General features: G+C 36.8%; 1 protein-coding gene across 1 annotated transcript; it reads left to right on the top strand.

Moving 5' to 3' along the window:
• Positions 1–7,245: 7,245 nt before the first annotated feature.
• On the top strand, positions 7,246–12,483 carry LOC133308030 (CASP-like protein 2D1; the record flags this gene model as incomplete). The annotated part of the gene is made up of 5 exons (XM_061508613.1): positions 7,246–7,489; positions 7,586–7,697; positions 8,045–8,170; positions 11,838–11,906; positions 12,373–12,483. Coding segments are annotated over exons 1-5 (606 nt in total), but the record flags the coding sequence as incomplete, so codon positions are not given.
• Positions 12,484–14,296: the final 1,813 nt, after the last annotated feature.

The following is a 14,296-nucleotide window of genomic DNA, read 5'->3' as shown; positions in this document are numbered from 1 at the left end:
TCTTCAAAAAGTTGCATGTTAATATACCCTTTGTTGAAGCCTTGGCTAATATGCCTAATTATACCAAGTTTATGAAGGACATTTTGTCAAGAAAACACAAGTTGCAGGAATGCCAAATATAACACCTCGCAATTCTAAATTAAGTATTAAAATATTAAATGAGAATTAAAGAGAAGGATTAGTGAAAATCCTGAAAATTAGGCCAAAACACAAAGAAAGGGCAAAACGGTAATTAGCCACACGTAACCCTAGGAAGATAAGAATTGAGTAGAAGGTCTCAGATGGTAAAAATAACCCTGGAAATGGATTCAGAACGAAAAATCGAGTGGATAGGCAAGTTTCGGAAAATTTGACGAATAGTGATTTTTTCGGTGTAAAATACTGCGGTATAATTGTACCGATAAGCGTAAAAATATAATCATTAATTTTAAGGAGTAAAAATATGACGTGGACGAGAAAATTACGTAGGTTATGAATTTGTGGTGTAAATTAGGTGACTGATTAAAGTTAAATCGCGTGGGACCCACCTATGGTTTAAGTGACTCAAAAGTCACAATTTCATGACACTTTCTCTCTCCATTCTCTTCTCCTCTCTCGTGAAGTGCAGCCCCTCCATGGCCAAAATTTCCCAAGCTTTCTTCCTTCCATAACTTTGTCATCTAGGCTCCAAATCCACCAAAGTTTGTGTTGAAATTTGTTGTGAACGACCTTCTAAACACATTGGTGCTAGTTGCAAGCCTTGAATCTAGCTCTATTTTGCGAAAATCCCTCCTCAAGGCCGCGGCTCAAGCTTGGAGATTTGTGTTCATGGAGGTTCTAGGTGCTCCAATGGTGGAGTATGGTTAGGAGGAGCCTTGTGCCTTGCATTTGGGTGAGTTTCCTTGTATTTTAAACGGTTGAATCATGTGATTGATTTATTGAACCCTAAAGGGGGATTTTGTGATTGATGTGTTTAGAGAGCTCAATTGGAAAAATTTTGTACATGAATGTGTCTTAGAATAATGTGTATTAGCTATAAATGCAATACAAATTATTGAGGAAAAATGTGTATTTTTAACTTAGAGAAATTTTAGGTTGTCATGACTTTGGATTTTGAAATTGTGTTAGGATTGGATTGGTGAGTTGTTGCATGATTGGATGTTGATATAATGAGATTGTATAAAGTGTAGAGTGGTCAAAATGGAGTGAAGATCCTTTGGAATTGTTTAGGCCACAATTCGGCCAATTAGAGAATTGTTAGGAATTGATGTTGTTTGCATGGCTTGGATGATATATCATGTATTAAATGGTATTTAGATGAGTTGTGTGGTGGTTGGAAAGTGTAAGAATCAATGAAAAGTAATTGAGGGTGTGAAATGCCATAAAGGATCCTAGAGTAAAATGTTAGACAAAACGTTGTTTAAAAGACGTAAAGTGAAAAATGGCACTTGGTATGACCTTTTGGCAACCTAAGAAAGTATAATAAAATGAGAAAGAAAATTTAGAAAAATAAATCTCAAAATTACATATGTATGGCCGAACCTACAAGGGTGTAGGGAGGATTTTGACGTTTTTTGCGTTTTGATAGAATTGTCATGTACTGACGGTTCGTACATGGTTATTGTAGGTTGCCGTACGTCGATTTGAACCCCGAACCGTGAGTCAGTGGATTGCCCTTGGTCCTGGACCAAGTGGGATTAAGGTAAGTGGGTGAATCATGCTTGTATAATTGTTAATTGGCATGTGTTCGTATGAGTTTTGAGTAATTGGGAATGTCCTCTGTGTAGGCATTCTATTGAGTAACAAGCTTGGAATGTAAATTGCTTTGGAGCTAAGTGGAGGAACATATTAAGGTAACCTCTTGGTACTGGGGCTTGTTCCCCTTGTGTGTTCCACCATACCCGTTGAGGGTGATGGTAGGAAATGTATATGAATAGTGTAGAATAACATGACCATGCATTTATTATGTATGTTAGTGGTACACTAGATGTACCGAGTCTCTAGCCAGTAGACAGTTTTTGCCTTTGGGCGTTTCGGACTTCCACTGGATAGGTCTCCGAGAAGGAGTTCCAGTTGACCCAGGGTCGTGGTGTGTGATCCGGATAGGAGCACACTAGGAAGTCTCGGGTGTATGCGGATGGGAGGGGTACCTTGGTTAGTTGTTCTTGGAACACGCCTTGGATGAGACCCGTAGGCTTATATGCCAAGCCATTAGGCAGGGCATTGCGTGGTATTGGTAGCTACCATTCCAGCTTCGTCGTATTTTGTATTCCTATATTCCCCAGTTTCTCTAAATCCCTTGCTTTATCCCGTTTTTAAAGAGGTTATTGTATATTATTTATATGCATCGAAGTGAGCCATTGGGCGGAGTTTTCTCCAAAACCTCTGGGTTACTGAGATATATTCGTATATCTCACCCCGTCTTGGGAGCTTTATTTAAGGAGGTAGCAGTGGCACAGGAGCGGCGAGCAAGAGGCCCATAGGATGAGTGTTGGAGAGCATTTCTACTTTTTGCATTTTGATGGCCATGGGGCCTAGGCTAGACTTAGGGTATGAACATCCTATATGTATGTAGGATGAGTTTCATGTCAATTTGCCTAAGTCTAGTTGTATATGTCCTTTAAGCTTTATGTTTCAAGTTGTGATTTAAAGTTTGAAGTTGTAAGTTGTAATATGTAAGTTAAATATTGTAATTGTACATTGGATACATGATGTACTGTGATGGAAGGGCTTTAGGCCTATTTTAGGTTTACGATTAATTGTATGTTGAGAATTTGCATGTAAATGGACTTTGGTGATTGAAACAAGTTAAGGATTTATAAAGTGATCCATATGGTATGAACTGTGTAACAAATATAAACTGAGTTGGGTTGTAAGTGCCCCAAGACATTGGTTATTAGGTACATTTCAGGTACTAGAGAGCATTTGCAAATTTGGGGATTCTAGGAAAAATAAAGGAAACTCTGGCGAATTTTCTGTAGAATTGGAAGAATTTAGGCGAACTTCGGGAGAGCATATCTCCTTCCAAAGAGGTCCGATAGAGACGTGCCATATGCCATTTTAAATCTTGAGATGTCCCCTACATTGTGTTAAAATATGAGGAAATTCTGGGTTGTACGCAGCCCTGTAGAAGCCTATGAAAATAGATTGTCCATAACACACCTGTGCAGGGGCTGTTTCTGGCAGTTTCTGGAAATTTTATTCCCGCTTCATTTCTTGGCCAAATTAAAGGGAATGATATGTCAAATTGAAGCTTGAGGTGTCTAGTTTATGGTATAAAAATTTGAGAGCATTTGAGTGAGTAGTTTTTCTGCAGTAATTCGTGGAGTGAAGGATGTTTAGAGCTGTTTTGGGGTTGGATGGCAGTTTTGCTTGTCCAACTTCAAACGGCGATATCCAGAGCAAACGAGATCGAAATGACTCGTGTGATGACTCATTGGAAAGGTAATTAAGTAAGAGAAAAAGATAGCTAAAGATGAAGGTCTGTTCTTGTGCAGTGTGTCCGCAGAAAAATAATAACCAAACCATGTTCGGATAGGTAGAAATCATAAGATTGAGAAATTGGCTAAGTAGGTTTATAGGAACCCCTTAGTGTATTGTATTGAGTAAAATAAGATATAAAAATAGTTTAAACAAGTATTCTGCAAGAGTTACAGTTATGGTCACAACTTTTATTTATTACGCTTTTTACGGTTTAAAATGATCGCGTAATAAACGGAAAAAGTTTACTCGCATTTTTATAAATGAATTGCTGTGATTGTAACTGCGCTTAATATCATAAATAATGTTAACAATACCGATGTACAATGGGCTGTTACATTTTATGGTATCAGAGCAGTTTTGTAAGGGAACTCTGATAATGCATTACTGTATTTTGTGTTGCATAGCTATATGTGAACTATTTATGATTAATGTATATGTGATTCCTCAGTGTGGGTCTGATCAGCTCATTCCTTTATGTGACATGTACAGATATCATGAGTAGGGCACGTGGTCGCTGTGGAACTCGTGGTGCAGGCTGTCTAGCCGCACCAGATCCTATTGCTGCAGTTCTGAATGCTCTGCAGGAAGAGACTGCTGCAAATAGAAATATGACCGAGACCCTGATGAAAAATAATCAGGATAAGATGCATGCCTTTATGAATGAGAGAAAGACAGGGCTCGGAACAGGAGGGATGATTCTCCTCCACATACGGCTACAGAGACTCACACCCGTACGCCATCTGTTCCATCTCACCAGGAGGGGAGTGGTGCTAGTCGTCAGTCTGGTGAGGCTAGTCACCACACTACTGATCCTACTTATATCCCAGAGCCTTCTGTGGATCCTTCTGTTGTTGCTCAGTCGTCTGGGGTTGCTGGGCAAGTATTTGTTGGTAATGATAAGCAGAGGCTCATTTCTTTCAGAAAGCATAAACCACCAGCATTTCAGGGGTCAAGGGACCCAAAGGTTGTGACTACCTGGTTGATGGGCATGGAGAAAATATTCCAGGTTATGGGGTGTCAGGATCCCCAGAGATTATTGTATTATATTTATATGCTCGAGGGAGATGCCCACGAGTGGTGGTAAAATACATCTCATCCTTTTACTATTCAGGGAGAAGAAATTACTTGGGCTTTATTTGAAAGACTATTTCATGAAGATTATTTTCCCAGGGATGTTTGGGAAGCTAAACAGGGTGAGTTTGAGAAATTGGTACAGGGTACCATGACTATTGATGCCTATGTGGCGAAGTTCAATGAGTTAGTGAAATTTGCTAGTTATGAGGGTGTGCTGCCGACTCCTGAGTTTCTGTCTGCTAAATTTTAGAGGGGTCTGAATGAGAAAATTGCAAAGAGGATGTCAAATACTGCAGTGAGGAATTTTGCAGATCTAGTGACCCAGTGCAAACGAGTTGAAAGTGTTTATAGCAGATATCCAAAATCTGGTTCTTTGAGGACATCTGGCCCTCCAGGTAATAATAACAGAGGTGGCCTGTGTACTGTGGCTCCAAATGCTTGTTTTAAATGTGGTAAAGTGGGGCACTATGCCAATAATTGTTACAGTAATACTGGGCAGGCTGCGAATCTGCAGGCCTTGCCATCTGCTCCTACAGTTGGGCGTGTTTATACTACTAATGCGCAGCAGACGAAAAAGGCGCCAAATTTGGTTAAAGGTATAATTTTCATCTCTAATATTGATTTGTCTGTTTTATTTGATTCGGGAGCTACACATTCGTTTATGGGAACCCCTTAGTGACTTGTATTAAGTAAAATAAGATATAAAAATAGTTTAAACAAGTATTCCGCAAGATTTTACAGTTATGGTCACAACTTTTATTTATTACGCTTTTTATGGTTTTAAATGCTCGCGTAATAAACGGAAAAAGTTTACTCGCATTTTTATAAATGAATTGTTGTGATTGTAACTGCGCTTGATATCATAATTAATGTTAACAATACCGGTGTACAACGGGCTGTTACGTTGACTAACCAATTAGAATCAAGGTTGACTAGTCTTGAACAAATGGACCAATGAATGAAAAGTTTGAAAGTCTAAAGGTGTCAAATGGACAAGTAAGCAATTCTAGTCATCTTTCTACACGTGAGGTGGCTAAATGACATGGAAGAATTCTAAAATCTTGTATAAGATGATGACAAGGTGTGTGAAAAATTAAAGAACCAATAGGAATTAAGCTTGTGTAAAGTTGTAAAGTTAAGTAACTTTGGAGATTTTTCACTAAGTTACTACTTGTCATCTTTTCTCCAAGAGAGTCCCACGAAGGTGTCTTCTTGTTCTCTCCTCCATGGCCATGAGTTTGCTTAGTGAGAGAGAGCTTGAGAGTTCAAGTGGTTCTAGGAATTTTTAGGTAAAACCTATTACACAAAAGTTGTAGCTTTTGGTCTTGTGAACCTAAATCCTTTTTCTTTAAGGTAACCATTTTTTCAAATGGATGTATCAATGATGTACTAAGATTAAGTTTTCACCATTTCATGTCCATAATTAGACTCTCGAACCTTGATCCAAAGACTAATTTGCTAAAATAAATGGTTTTTCATTTTTTCCAATCAAATAAAATTGGTGGCGACTCCTTGTTTTTATTTTTGAAATAATTTTCGGGTCATTACAAAGATGTATCTATAAGAAAGGGTATCGGCTACCATATTCTCCTTACCTTTTTTTTTTATATTGGATGGCATATGAGAATTCTATACATTAATTCTTTATTTGTTCCATGTATAAAAATTAAGTTTTATAGTCATTTCTAAATAAAATTATAATTCAAATTAAAAAATAATTTTAATTCGATTATCAAACGAATTATGAGTTTTAAAAAAAGAATAAGAATGATGTCATCATGGCATCAACATTACTACCATTCGATGGATGTACAGGGGCTTCTTAGTGAGTCACCACAATTAGAGCCCATTTGTTTCACCTTCTAAAAAAAATGACTTTTATCTCTTTCTTATTTTAAAAGTACTTTTTACAAAAGTTAAAGCTATTTATATTTTTATAAAAATATTTAGTTTTTGAAAAAAATATTTGGCTTTTAACTTCTGCTTTTTGTAGAAGTTAAAATTTTTAACTTTTGAAAAAAAGTAGATTTTTGACTTTTTTTGTAACTTCTGCTTTTTTTTAAAGTAAATATCCAAACGAACTAAAAATAAAAAGTGCTTTTTTTTAAAAAAAAAAAATAGCTTTTGAAGAAAAAAAAAGTCCATCCAAACAGGCCGTTAATGTTGTTTCTTAGCTATTAATCTTTACAAAATGAGTACTTTGAATCACCAAACTTCATTAATATTTAGGTATGAACATGGATTTATTAAGAGGAAAATCAAGAGATGTTGGTCTAGTGGTGTCTTAGATAGACTTTAAAATTTGACCTACCTCAATGGTAGTAAATTCGATTATTAAGAGTCGTAACTCCTACGAAGGATGAAAAAACTTAAATCTTCGGATTAATCAGGTGCGTTAGGACTTTGGAATTATTCATAATAGCAAATAAGAATATGTTTTAAGAATTTTACTTTCAAATCAAACCCACTTTTAAATTGCCAAGTATGAACATGGATTATAATAACTTTAAAAAACGAGAGAGAAGGTCCCATTGCCTCGCGGAAGTGGAACCAATCACGCTATTTGTAGCCCATGATAAAACCACCAACTAAAATAATGATTATACTCTGAAAAGGCGTTTCCCACTATCCTCACCAGCCCCACTTTAAGATGATTCCGTGACACATAAGAAGGACATACACACAAACACACAACATTAGCACTTAAACTTTAATACTTTGTTCTGAGAGTGAGATCCCTCTATCAATTTCATTGCACATAAAGTATGAGAACACAAGGTGATGATGATAGCGCATCCGGAAAGAATCATCTTCCCATGCTTAAACTTTTTGATTCGTCACTTAGGCTCGGTGCGGTTCCTCTGTCTATTGCAGCCATATGGATTACCGTGACTAACCAGCAGAACAACTCCAGCTATGGCATGCTCAAATATAACAACCTCTCGGGTCTCAAGTAAGCACAACATTAACCCTCCTCTTTCGAGCCACTGATTATCATCAATTCTTTTGCAGACCAGAAACAGTGAATTTTTCAAAATTTTTTTGACAGGTATATGGTTTTCGTTAGTGCCATCTGTGCTGGTTATGCTCTCATTGCTGCAGCCTGCTCATGGGTCAGATATTTAGCATCCAAAGCTTGGATTTTCTATATCTCTGATCAGGTTTTGATATTTATGGCTTTCTCTTAATTCCGTTCGAAATGGTAACAAAGAAACAAGCATTATAGATGTGGGTCTCCCCCACCTCCTGGCCTGCCAATATTTTGCTTTTCCGTGTATATCGTCACTTGTGGAAAATAAATTTGATCATCAATTGGTTTGATTCCTACTGTATTCCGCCAGAGAAAAACTCCTAGGCTGTTTTGGGCTCCTTATTTTGTTTTAGTTATAGATTTTGTTTGAATACAGTGAGTGTCTGTTTTTGTTCTTCTATATGGCCGTACTGATAGATTTTGCCTTTTAGGATCTTTTGGCTTATTAGCGCAATCTATAATTGTTCGTTTTTACAGATTGCAGCTTATTTAATGGTCACATCAGTTGCAGCAACAATGGAGATATATTACCTGGCTTACAATGGTGCTAAGGAAGATTCTTGGAGTGAAGCCTGTAGTTCCTATGGCAGGTTTTGCAGCAAAGTAAAGTTGGCTTTGATCCTCCATACGATTGCTTTTTGTTGCTTCTTGGTTTTAGCCGTGATTTCAGCTTTTAGAGCGTTTAGTGTGTTTGATCTTCCTTCTGTCAATTGTCAAGAGGTTCAAGCAGATAGAGATTAATTATGATTGCTAATTTTAGTTTTAGTTTGGTAGGGGATTGTTTTGATGGTGCTGGTAAGTCTCATACTTAGATTATATATATATATATATATATATATATATATATATATGGTTTTATAAGACTTATGTTTATAGGAAAAATGATTGTGTTATTTTACAGAGATTTGTTTTGCGTGCCGGTAGTTTTTTTTGTTTTTTGTTTTTTTAAACATGGAGGTCCCACAAAATGTTGTGTGTGTAGGAAAGTTCTTGTGGTCATGTTAAATGATAGAATGCAAACCTATATATATATATATATATATATATATATATATATATATATGGAAAAACATACTGTACATCAATAATATATTAATTTACATTTCTCTAACCTCAATGTCAACGGTATGTTGAATTTTGGTACCTGTTTTGCTTAGAGTATGATCGACTTCCCATGTCTGAAGGTATGTTTTGTCAAACACAATCGAGTTTGTTAAATGAAAAAAGTTTTATATTATAATTCTGACAATTGAAATGTTACGTTGTAGTGACAAAAAAATATGTGGGACATATATTAAAAAAAATTATTTATAGGATCCATGTCAGCACGAAAATCGAAGAATGTGTAGAAAAATTTCAATTATCATATTAAATGAGAATTATAAAATCCTTAAATTATGTATAGAGACAATAGTAGGTAACAAGATATTTTGACCCGTTTAAGATCAAAAAAGAAATAAAGTTGATTTCTTTTCTAGCATATATATTATCCGAATTTTATATCAAATCAAATTATTGGCCTTATATATATATATATATATATATATATATATATATATACACACACGTTAAGGGTTTGATGTTTGTCATTTTAAATGACATAAGTTATGTCATTTTAGGAGAGAGATAGACACAGAAAAACAGAAATCATTGGGGAGAGAAAGTAAGTGGTTTTTTTTAATTTAAAATTCAAATTTTCTGTGTCTGTATCTCTCTTAAAATGACATAACTTTCTGTCATTTAAAATGACAAACACTTTTCCCATACGCTAAAGCATGCGCTCAATTTGAGAAAATAAATTAAAAATAAAATTTTCATATTTATCATAACAAATGGTATCCCAGATAAACTCGAAAATAAACTAATGTTGCAACACATATATTAAGTTAAACAGACGGATGGATTAGGATTGATAAGAGAATAAAAAATACCCTTTTATATTGTGCCAAATAATTGTAAAACACAATAAAATAAAAAAATTCAAAACTATGATATTGACATTGGAAATAAAAATAAGCATAAAAACTTTAAAACATGCATGCACAATTCTAAACTAATTCCAGGTGCTTGTGAAGGAATTTAAAAATTGATATGATTTGGGATGAGCAATTGGATCTGCGGAAGCGTTTAGACCATTGTGGTTTGAGATGCAACAGATCATTATTATTTTTCTGATTATCTCTTGTAGTGCTGAACGTAGATGATGCTCCACGAATCGGTGTCCTCTGTGTCACAGCACGAACTCACGAACAAATCTCTCTATGTTATGGTAAACCTTCCAAGCTATCTCTCGAAGGGGAATGGGAAGTGAGTAGGCATTTTTTCAGATATGAGCTTACCTCTTTTGCTCAATGACCTGGGAGGCCGATGACTTAAGTGATAGTAGTATTTATATGGGTTCCAAGAAACCCTAACTCTAAGCTCATTGGGCTCTAGGGTTCTTGCCTCTTCTTATACTCTTACCCCAATTGGGTTTAAGTAAAAAAGCACAAACCCAACAATCTTCAACTTGTTCTTTTTGGTACTGTAAGAACACGCACCGTTAATTAAGGAAATTAATCAGTTAATTATGAGTTTAATGAGATAATTCCATAATTGACCCTAATAATTATTGGAGTAAATACCATTTTTAGTCCCTAACAAAAAACACGGTCCCCACTTTAGTCCCTTACAAAAATAAATTAGTCAGTTAGTCCCTAAAAAATTCAAAGTGGACCTATTTAGTTGAAATCATGGTCCCTCACAAATTCAAAAAAGACCCATATTAATCCCTTAAAAAGACTAAAATGGGTCCACCTTGAATTTGTTAGGGACTAACTAACTAATTTATTTTTGTAAGGGACTAAAGTGGGGACCGTGTTTTTTGTTAGGGATCAAAAAGGGTCTTTACTCTAATTATTATGAGGCTCTAATAATTATAGTAAGTGAGTAATAATGCTGAAAGTCGCTTTTCTGACGAAAAGTGCAAATACTGGTTCTGCTAGTCGGTATAAATTCTTACTGAAAAAGTATCCCAGAAAATTATTATAAGTACATAATAATTACTAGAATAACATGTAGGACTTGTAAAACGAGTTCCAAGTTAAAATAATGAGAGCTGGTGCCAGAAACTGGTACTGACTATGAAAAGCGCGTACCAGAAAGGTGCTCCGAAAAATATAAGAAAAATATGATAATTCTTGTAAAATTGAGTAGGTTAAGAATCCTGAGTTTGGGATTAAAATACTAAGCGTAGCAATTAAAGTTAATACTGTGTGTTAGTGACTTAACCGCCTATATAAGCCTTGTGGGCACCATACCCTAGGCCATGTTGTGTCTCCTACGTGAGTTTTGCTGAGTCTTGAAGTCAGCCACCCTTTGACACCTTCTTCTCCATTTTTGTGAGCCAAGGAGCTTCCTTTCTTCTTGGTTTCTTCATCAAACACTTGAGAGTGTGTCTTGGTTGAGTGTGTGTGAGCTTTGTGAAGGAGGTGAGTGCTTCATTCTGAGTTGTAGTTATTGTTGGTCAGGTGTTGAGGGGCTGAGTTGGTGTCCCTTTGGTGAGAGCTCTTGTTCTTAGCTTGTGAAGCTTCAAGAAGCTTCCTTTGTGTAGAAATGTCTAAGCTTGTGTTGGCATTTTCGTTTTGGGACCAAGTCAGAACCTTTGGAGTTGGTTGTGAGCTCCAAGAGCCTTCCATTTCTGAGTTTGAAGCTTTGGTGAGTTGCCTAACCTTGATCACGAGTTTAAATGATTTAAAGGTGGTGTCTTTGCATGTAAATGGGTTAAGCAAGTAACTAACATGTGTATGAACCTGTATAGACGTAAAAATAGAGTCTTGAACGCTTTTATTTGGTAAAAGTTGGACCTTTGGTGGATATCTTCACGAAATGCAGAAACTGAATTCTGTCGCGAAATATCCAGATATTTGGTCGATAAATATCCGGATATTGATATCCGAATATTGATATCCAGATAAGGGGATATGGATATCCGGATATTGCCAGTGAGATATCCGGATATTGATATCCGGATATGCCCCCGACATATATCCGGATATTCTGGGATTTCGAAGAACAGTAGCTGTACTGTTCATACAGTAGGCTATTGGGGGTTTGTGGACCCTAGATTGATGAAGTTGAACTTCTGTAATAATCGAACTAAGTCGTAATCAATGGATTAAGGGCTAATGGCTTGGTGAGAAGCCTTAAGACGTAACACGTAAGAAATGCATTGTCTTTATGATGTATGCTTGTAGTGCATGTTTATTGATTTATTATTGGTCCATATCAGATTGTGATTCTGCTGTGTTTGGACTTTGAGGATTGGTTGGACTCCTGGCTTGGAGTGTTAGCTTGCAAGGTAAGCTTTCGTGTCCTCGGTTTAGCCATGTTGTGGTTCCACCATGTCCCATGAAGGTATGGTTATATGCATACTGTGTTACATGCTATGGATATTTGAAATGCTGTTGAGCTTTATGTGTAATGGCTTTTAATATGCATGTGTTGTTCCATCTTGACGGTAAACCTGAGTATGTGGCGTCATACAAGACGGTGATCCGGGGTGGATGCAAGTGGCGTCTTGCACTATGTGTGGGTATTTGGCGTATATAAATCCTGCATTTCTCTGGCCAGTAGAATAGTATTGACACACATGACATGATTATCTGCTTCATTGCACTATTTTAGAATTGATGATGATAAACTGCTTTTGAACTTATATTGCACATGTAAGTGAGCATGGGGTGGAAGATCCTTCAGGACCCCTTGTCTTACTGTGATTTCTTGTTTAGAGATCTCACCCCACGTTTGGGGAATGCTTATTTCAGGTTCAGGTAGTATGGAGACTGATGTCTTTGGCGGCAGGAGGCCAGAGCTTAGTTGATGATTATGGCTGTTATGTGTTATATGCTGGCATGGCTGGATTGGATGCTGTTTATGTTTTCCGCCTTTATCATTATGTTGTTTTTGAGTTGAGACTTATGTGGGCTTTGTTGCCTTATTTGGGGTGAGCATGGGAGTTGTCTATGCCACCATGTTGTTAGTACTTTTGAGTTGAGTTGTATAAACTGCTATGGGTCCGGTCTACGTGTGGTAGTTCCGTGACTAGAGACATACTTATGTTAATTAATTGATGAGGTATTCCAGTTAGTTGTTTATTGCAATATACATACATGCGATGTTTTGAAAATGGTTAAGTAATCAAGTTGGTAATGATTAATGACATCATAATTGAAAAGAAAAAGATATTCCACATTTTTAATTAAGCGCAGCTTAATATGATAGTATGATAACATTACCGGATATATACGGGGTGTTACATTTATGGTATCAGAGCAATGGTTCGAGGGAAAAGCCTGTATGTATTGCAATAGCTATGATGTTTGGTTGCGTCTGTCTTGTGTGTTTACTCCGTCAAATTTTATTATGATAATGCATATGTAATCACATTGCGTGGGCCTGATCAACTCATAATGTGTGTAACTTGTGCAGAGTCATGGTAAGGTCCGGGAGAACACGAGAGACTTCTGAGGATCAACCCAATCCTATCCTAACTGCATTGGCTGAGATGCAGGCAGCTAGGTTAGCCGATCAGGAGGCCGCTAGATTGGCCAACGCGGCAATGATGGACGCTGTTCGCGAGGCGAACCAGATAGCCGCAGAAGAGGTTCGTGAAGCGAATCGGAGGACCACTGAGGATGTCCTTGAGGCGAACAGGATGACGAACATGACGATGATGAGAATGTTAACTGGAGAATTAAGATCAATTACATAAATATAGTTAACTGTAGAATGTTAATTCACACAAATATTTTATAATGATTTGGACAAAACCATTTCATAAAATATTGCAGCCTAAATAAAGTGCCCAACTTTATTTAACAACTGTGAACTAATTCATCAATCGTGAGAACCTATGACCATGTCCTCTATGAACGTATACAAATGATCATATACTCCACAGTTGATTCGGGCCTTAATATTTGTAAATTTGTGTGCATTATTAAACAATGAATAATACCTCATTTGTAAAATTCAGAAAATTTGATTACATTATTTCATTGTCTTACTCCAAGAGCAGAATGAACATAATATCTCTCACTCGTTTAATGCAAGTCTGGGATCCTCCTAAGACCCGAAGAGGTAACATGCCTCTCGAACACAAGTTCTGGCTAACTCTTAGTAACTAGGTCTGCAAGATCCACCTCTAATTCTATCTTAGTTTAGTGAAAAACTCATAGAACGAGGGCGATTTTCTTGAGTCAATATCCACTTGAAAAATTGAATCTATGAAAGCTCAGCTTTTCAAGACTCCCACTAAAATATATCAGCATATAATCTCTTGTTCTCCAAAGATACTTGAGTACAAGCTTAACAATAATCCAGTGTTCCTCTAGGAACAGATGGTATCGTCTCACTACTCCTCCCACTGCGTGGAAGATGTCTGGTTTGACACCCAACATGTTATGTACGAGACTACCTGTTGCCAAAGCATAAGTTATCCTACTCATGCATTCTTCCTTCTCATGAGTCTTTAGAGGTTGCTCCTTAGGAAGATAAATTCCACGTCTGAGAGACATAATTCCCCTCTTAGAATTCCCATGTAGAATTTTGGCTAGATTTGTCAATGTAAGTAGCCTAATGTAACATCCCGAGCGTTGACAAGGGCGGGGAGTGATCGCCAGTGCGCAAAGGCACAGACAAGGAGCAGATTCTGGCAGGCTTCCAGCGGGTGGGGGTACATGAGTGAAT

The sequence above is a fragment of the Gastrolobium bilobum genome, unplaced genomic scaffold (genome assembly GCF_033153095.1).
Source record: "Gastrolobium bilobum isolate Gb01-03AN ecotype WA unplaced genomic scaffold, APGP_CSIRO_Gbil_v1 utg2779, whole genome shotgun sequence".
Taxonomy (NCBI): domain Eukaryota; kingdom Viridiplantae; phylum Streptophyta; class Magnoliopsida; order Fabales; family Fabaceae; genus Gastrolobium; species Gastrolobium bilobum.
Note: the sequence above shows the minus strand (reverse complement) of the source record. Positions and strands in the feature narration are given on the sequence as shown.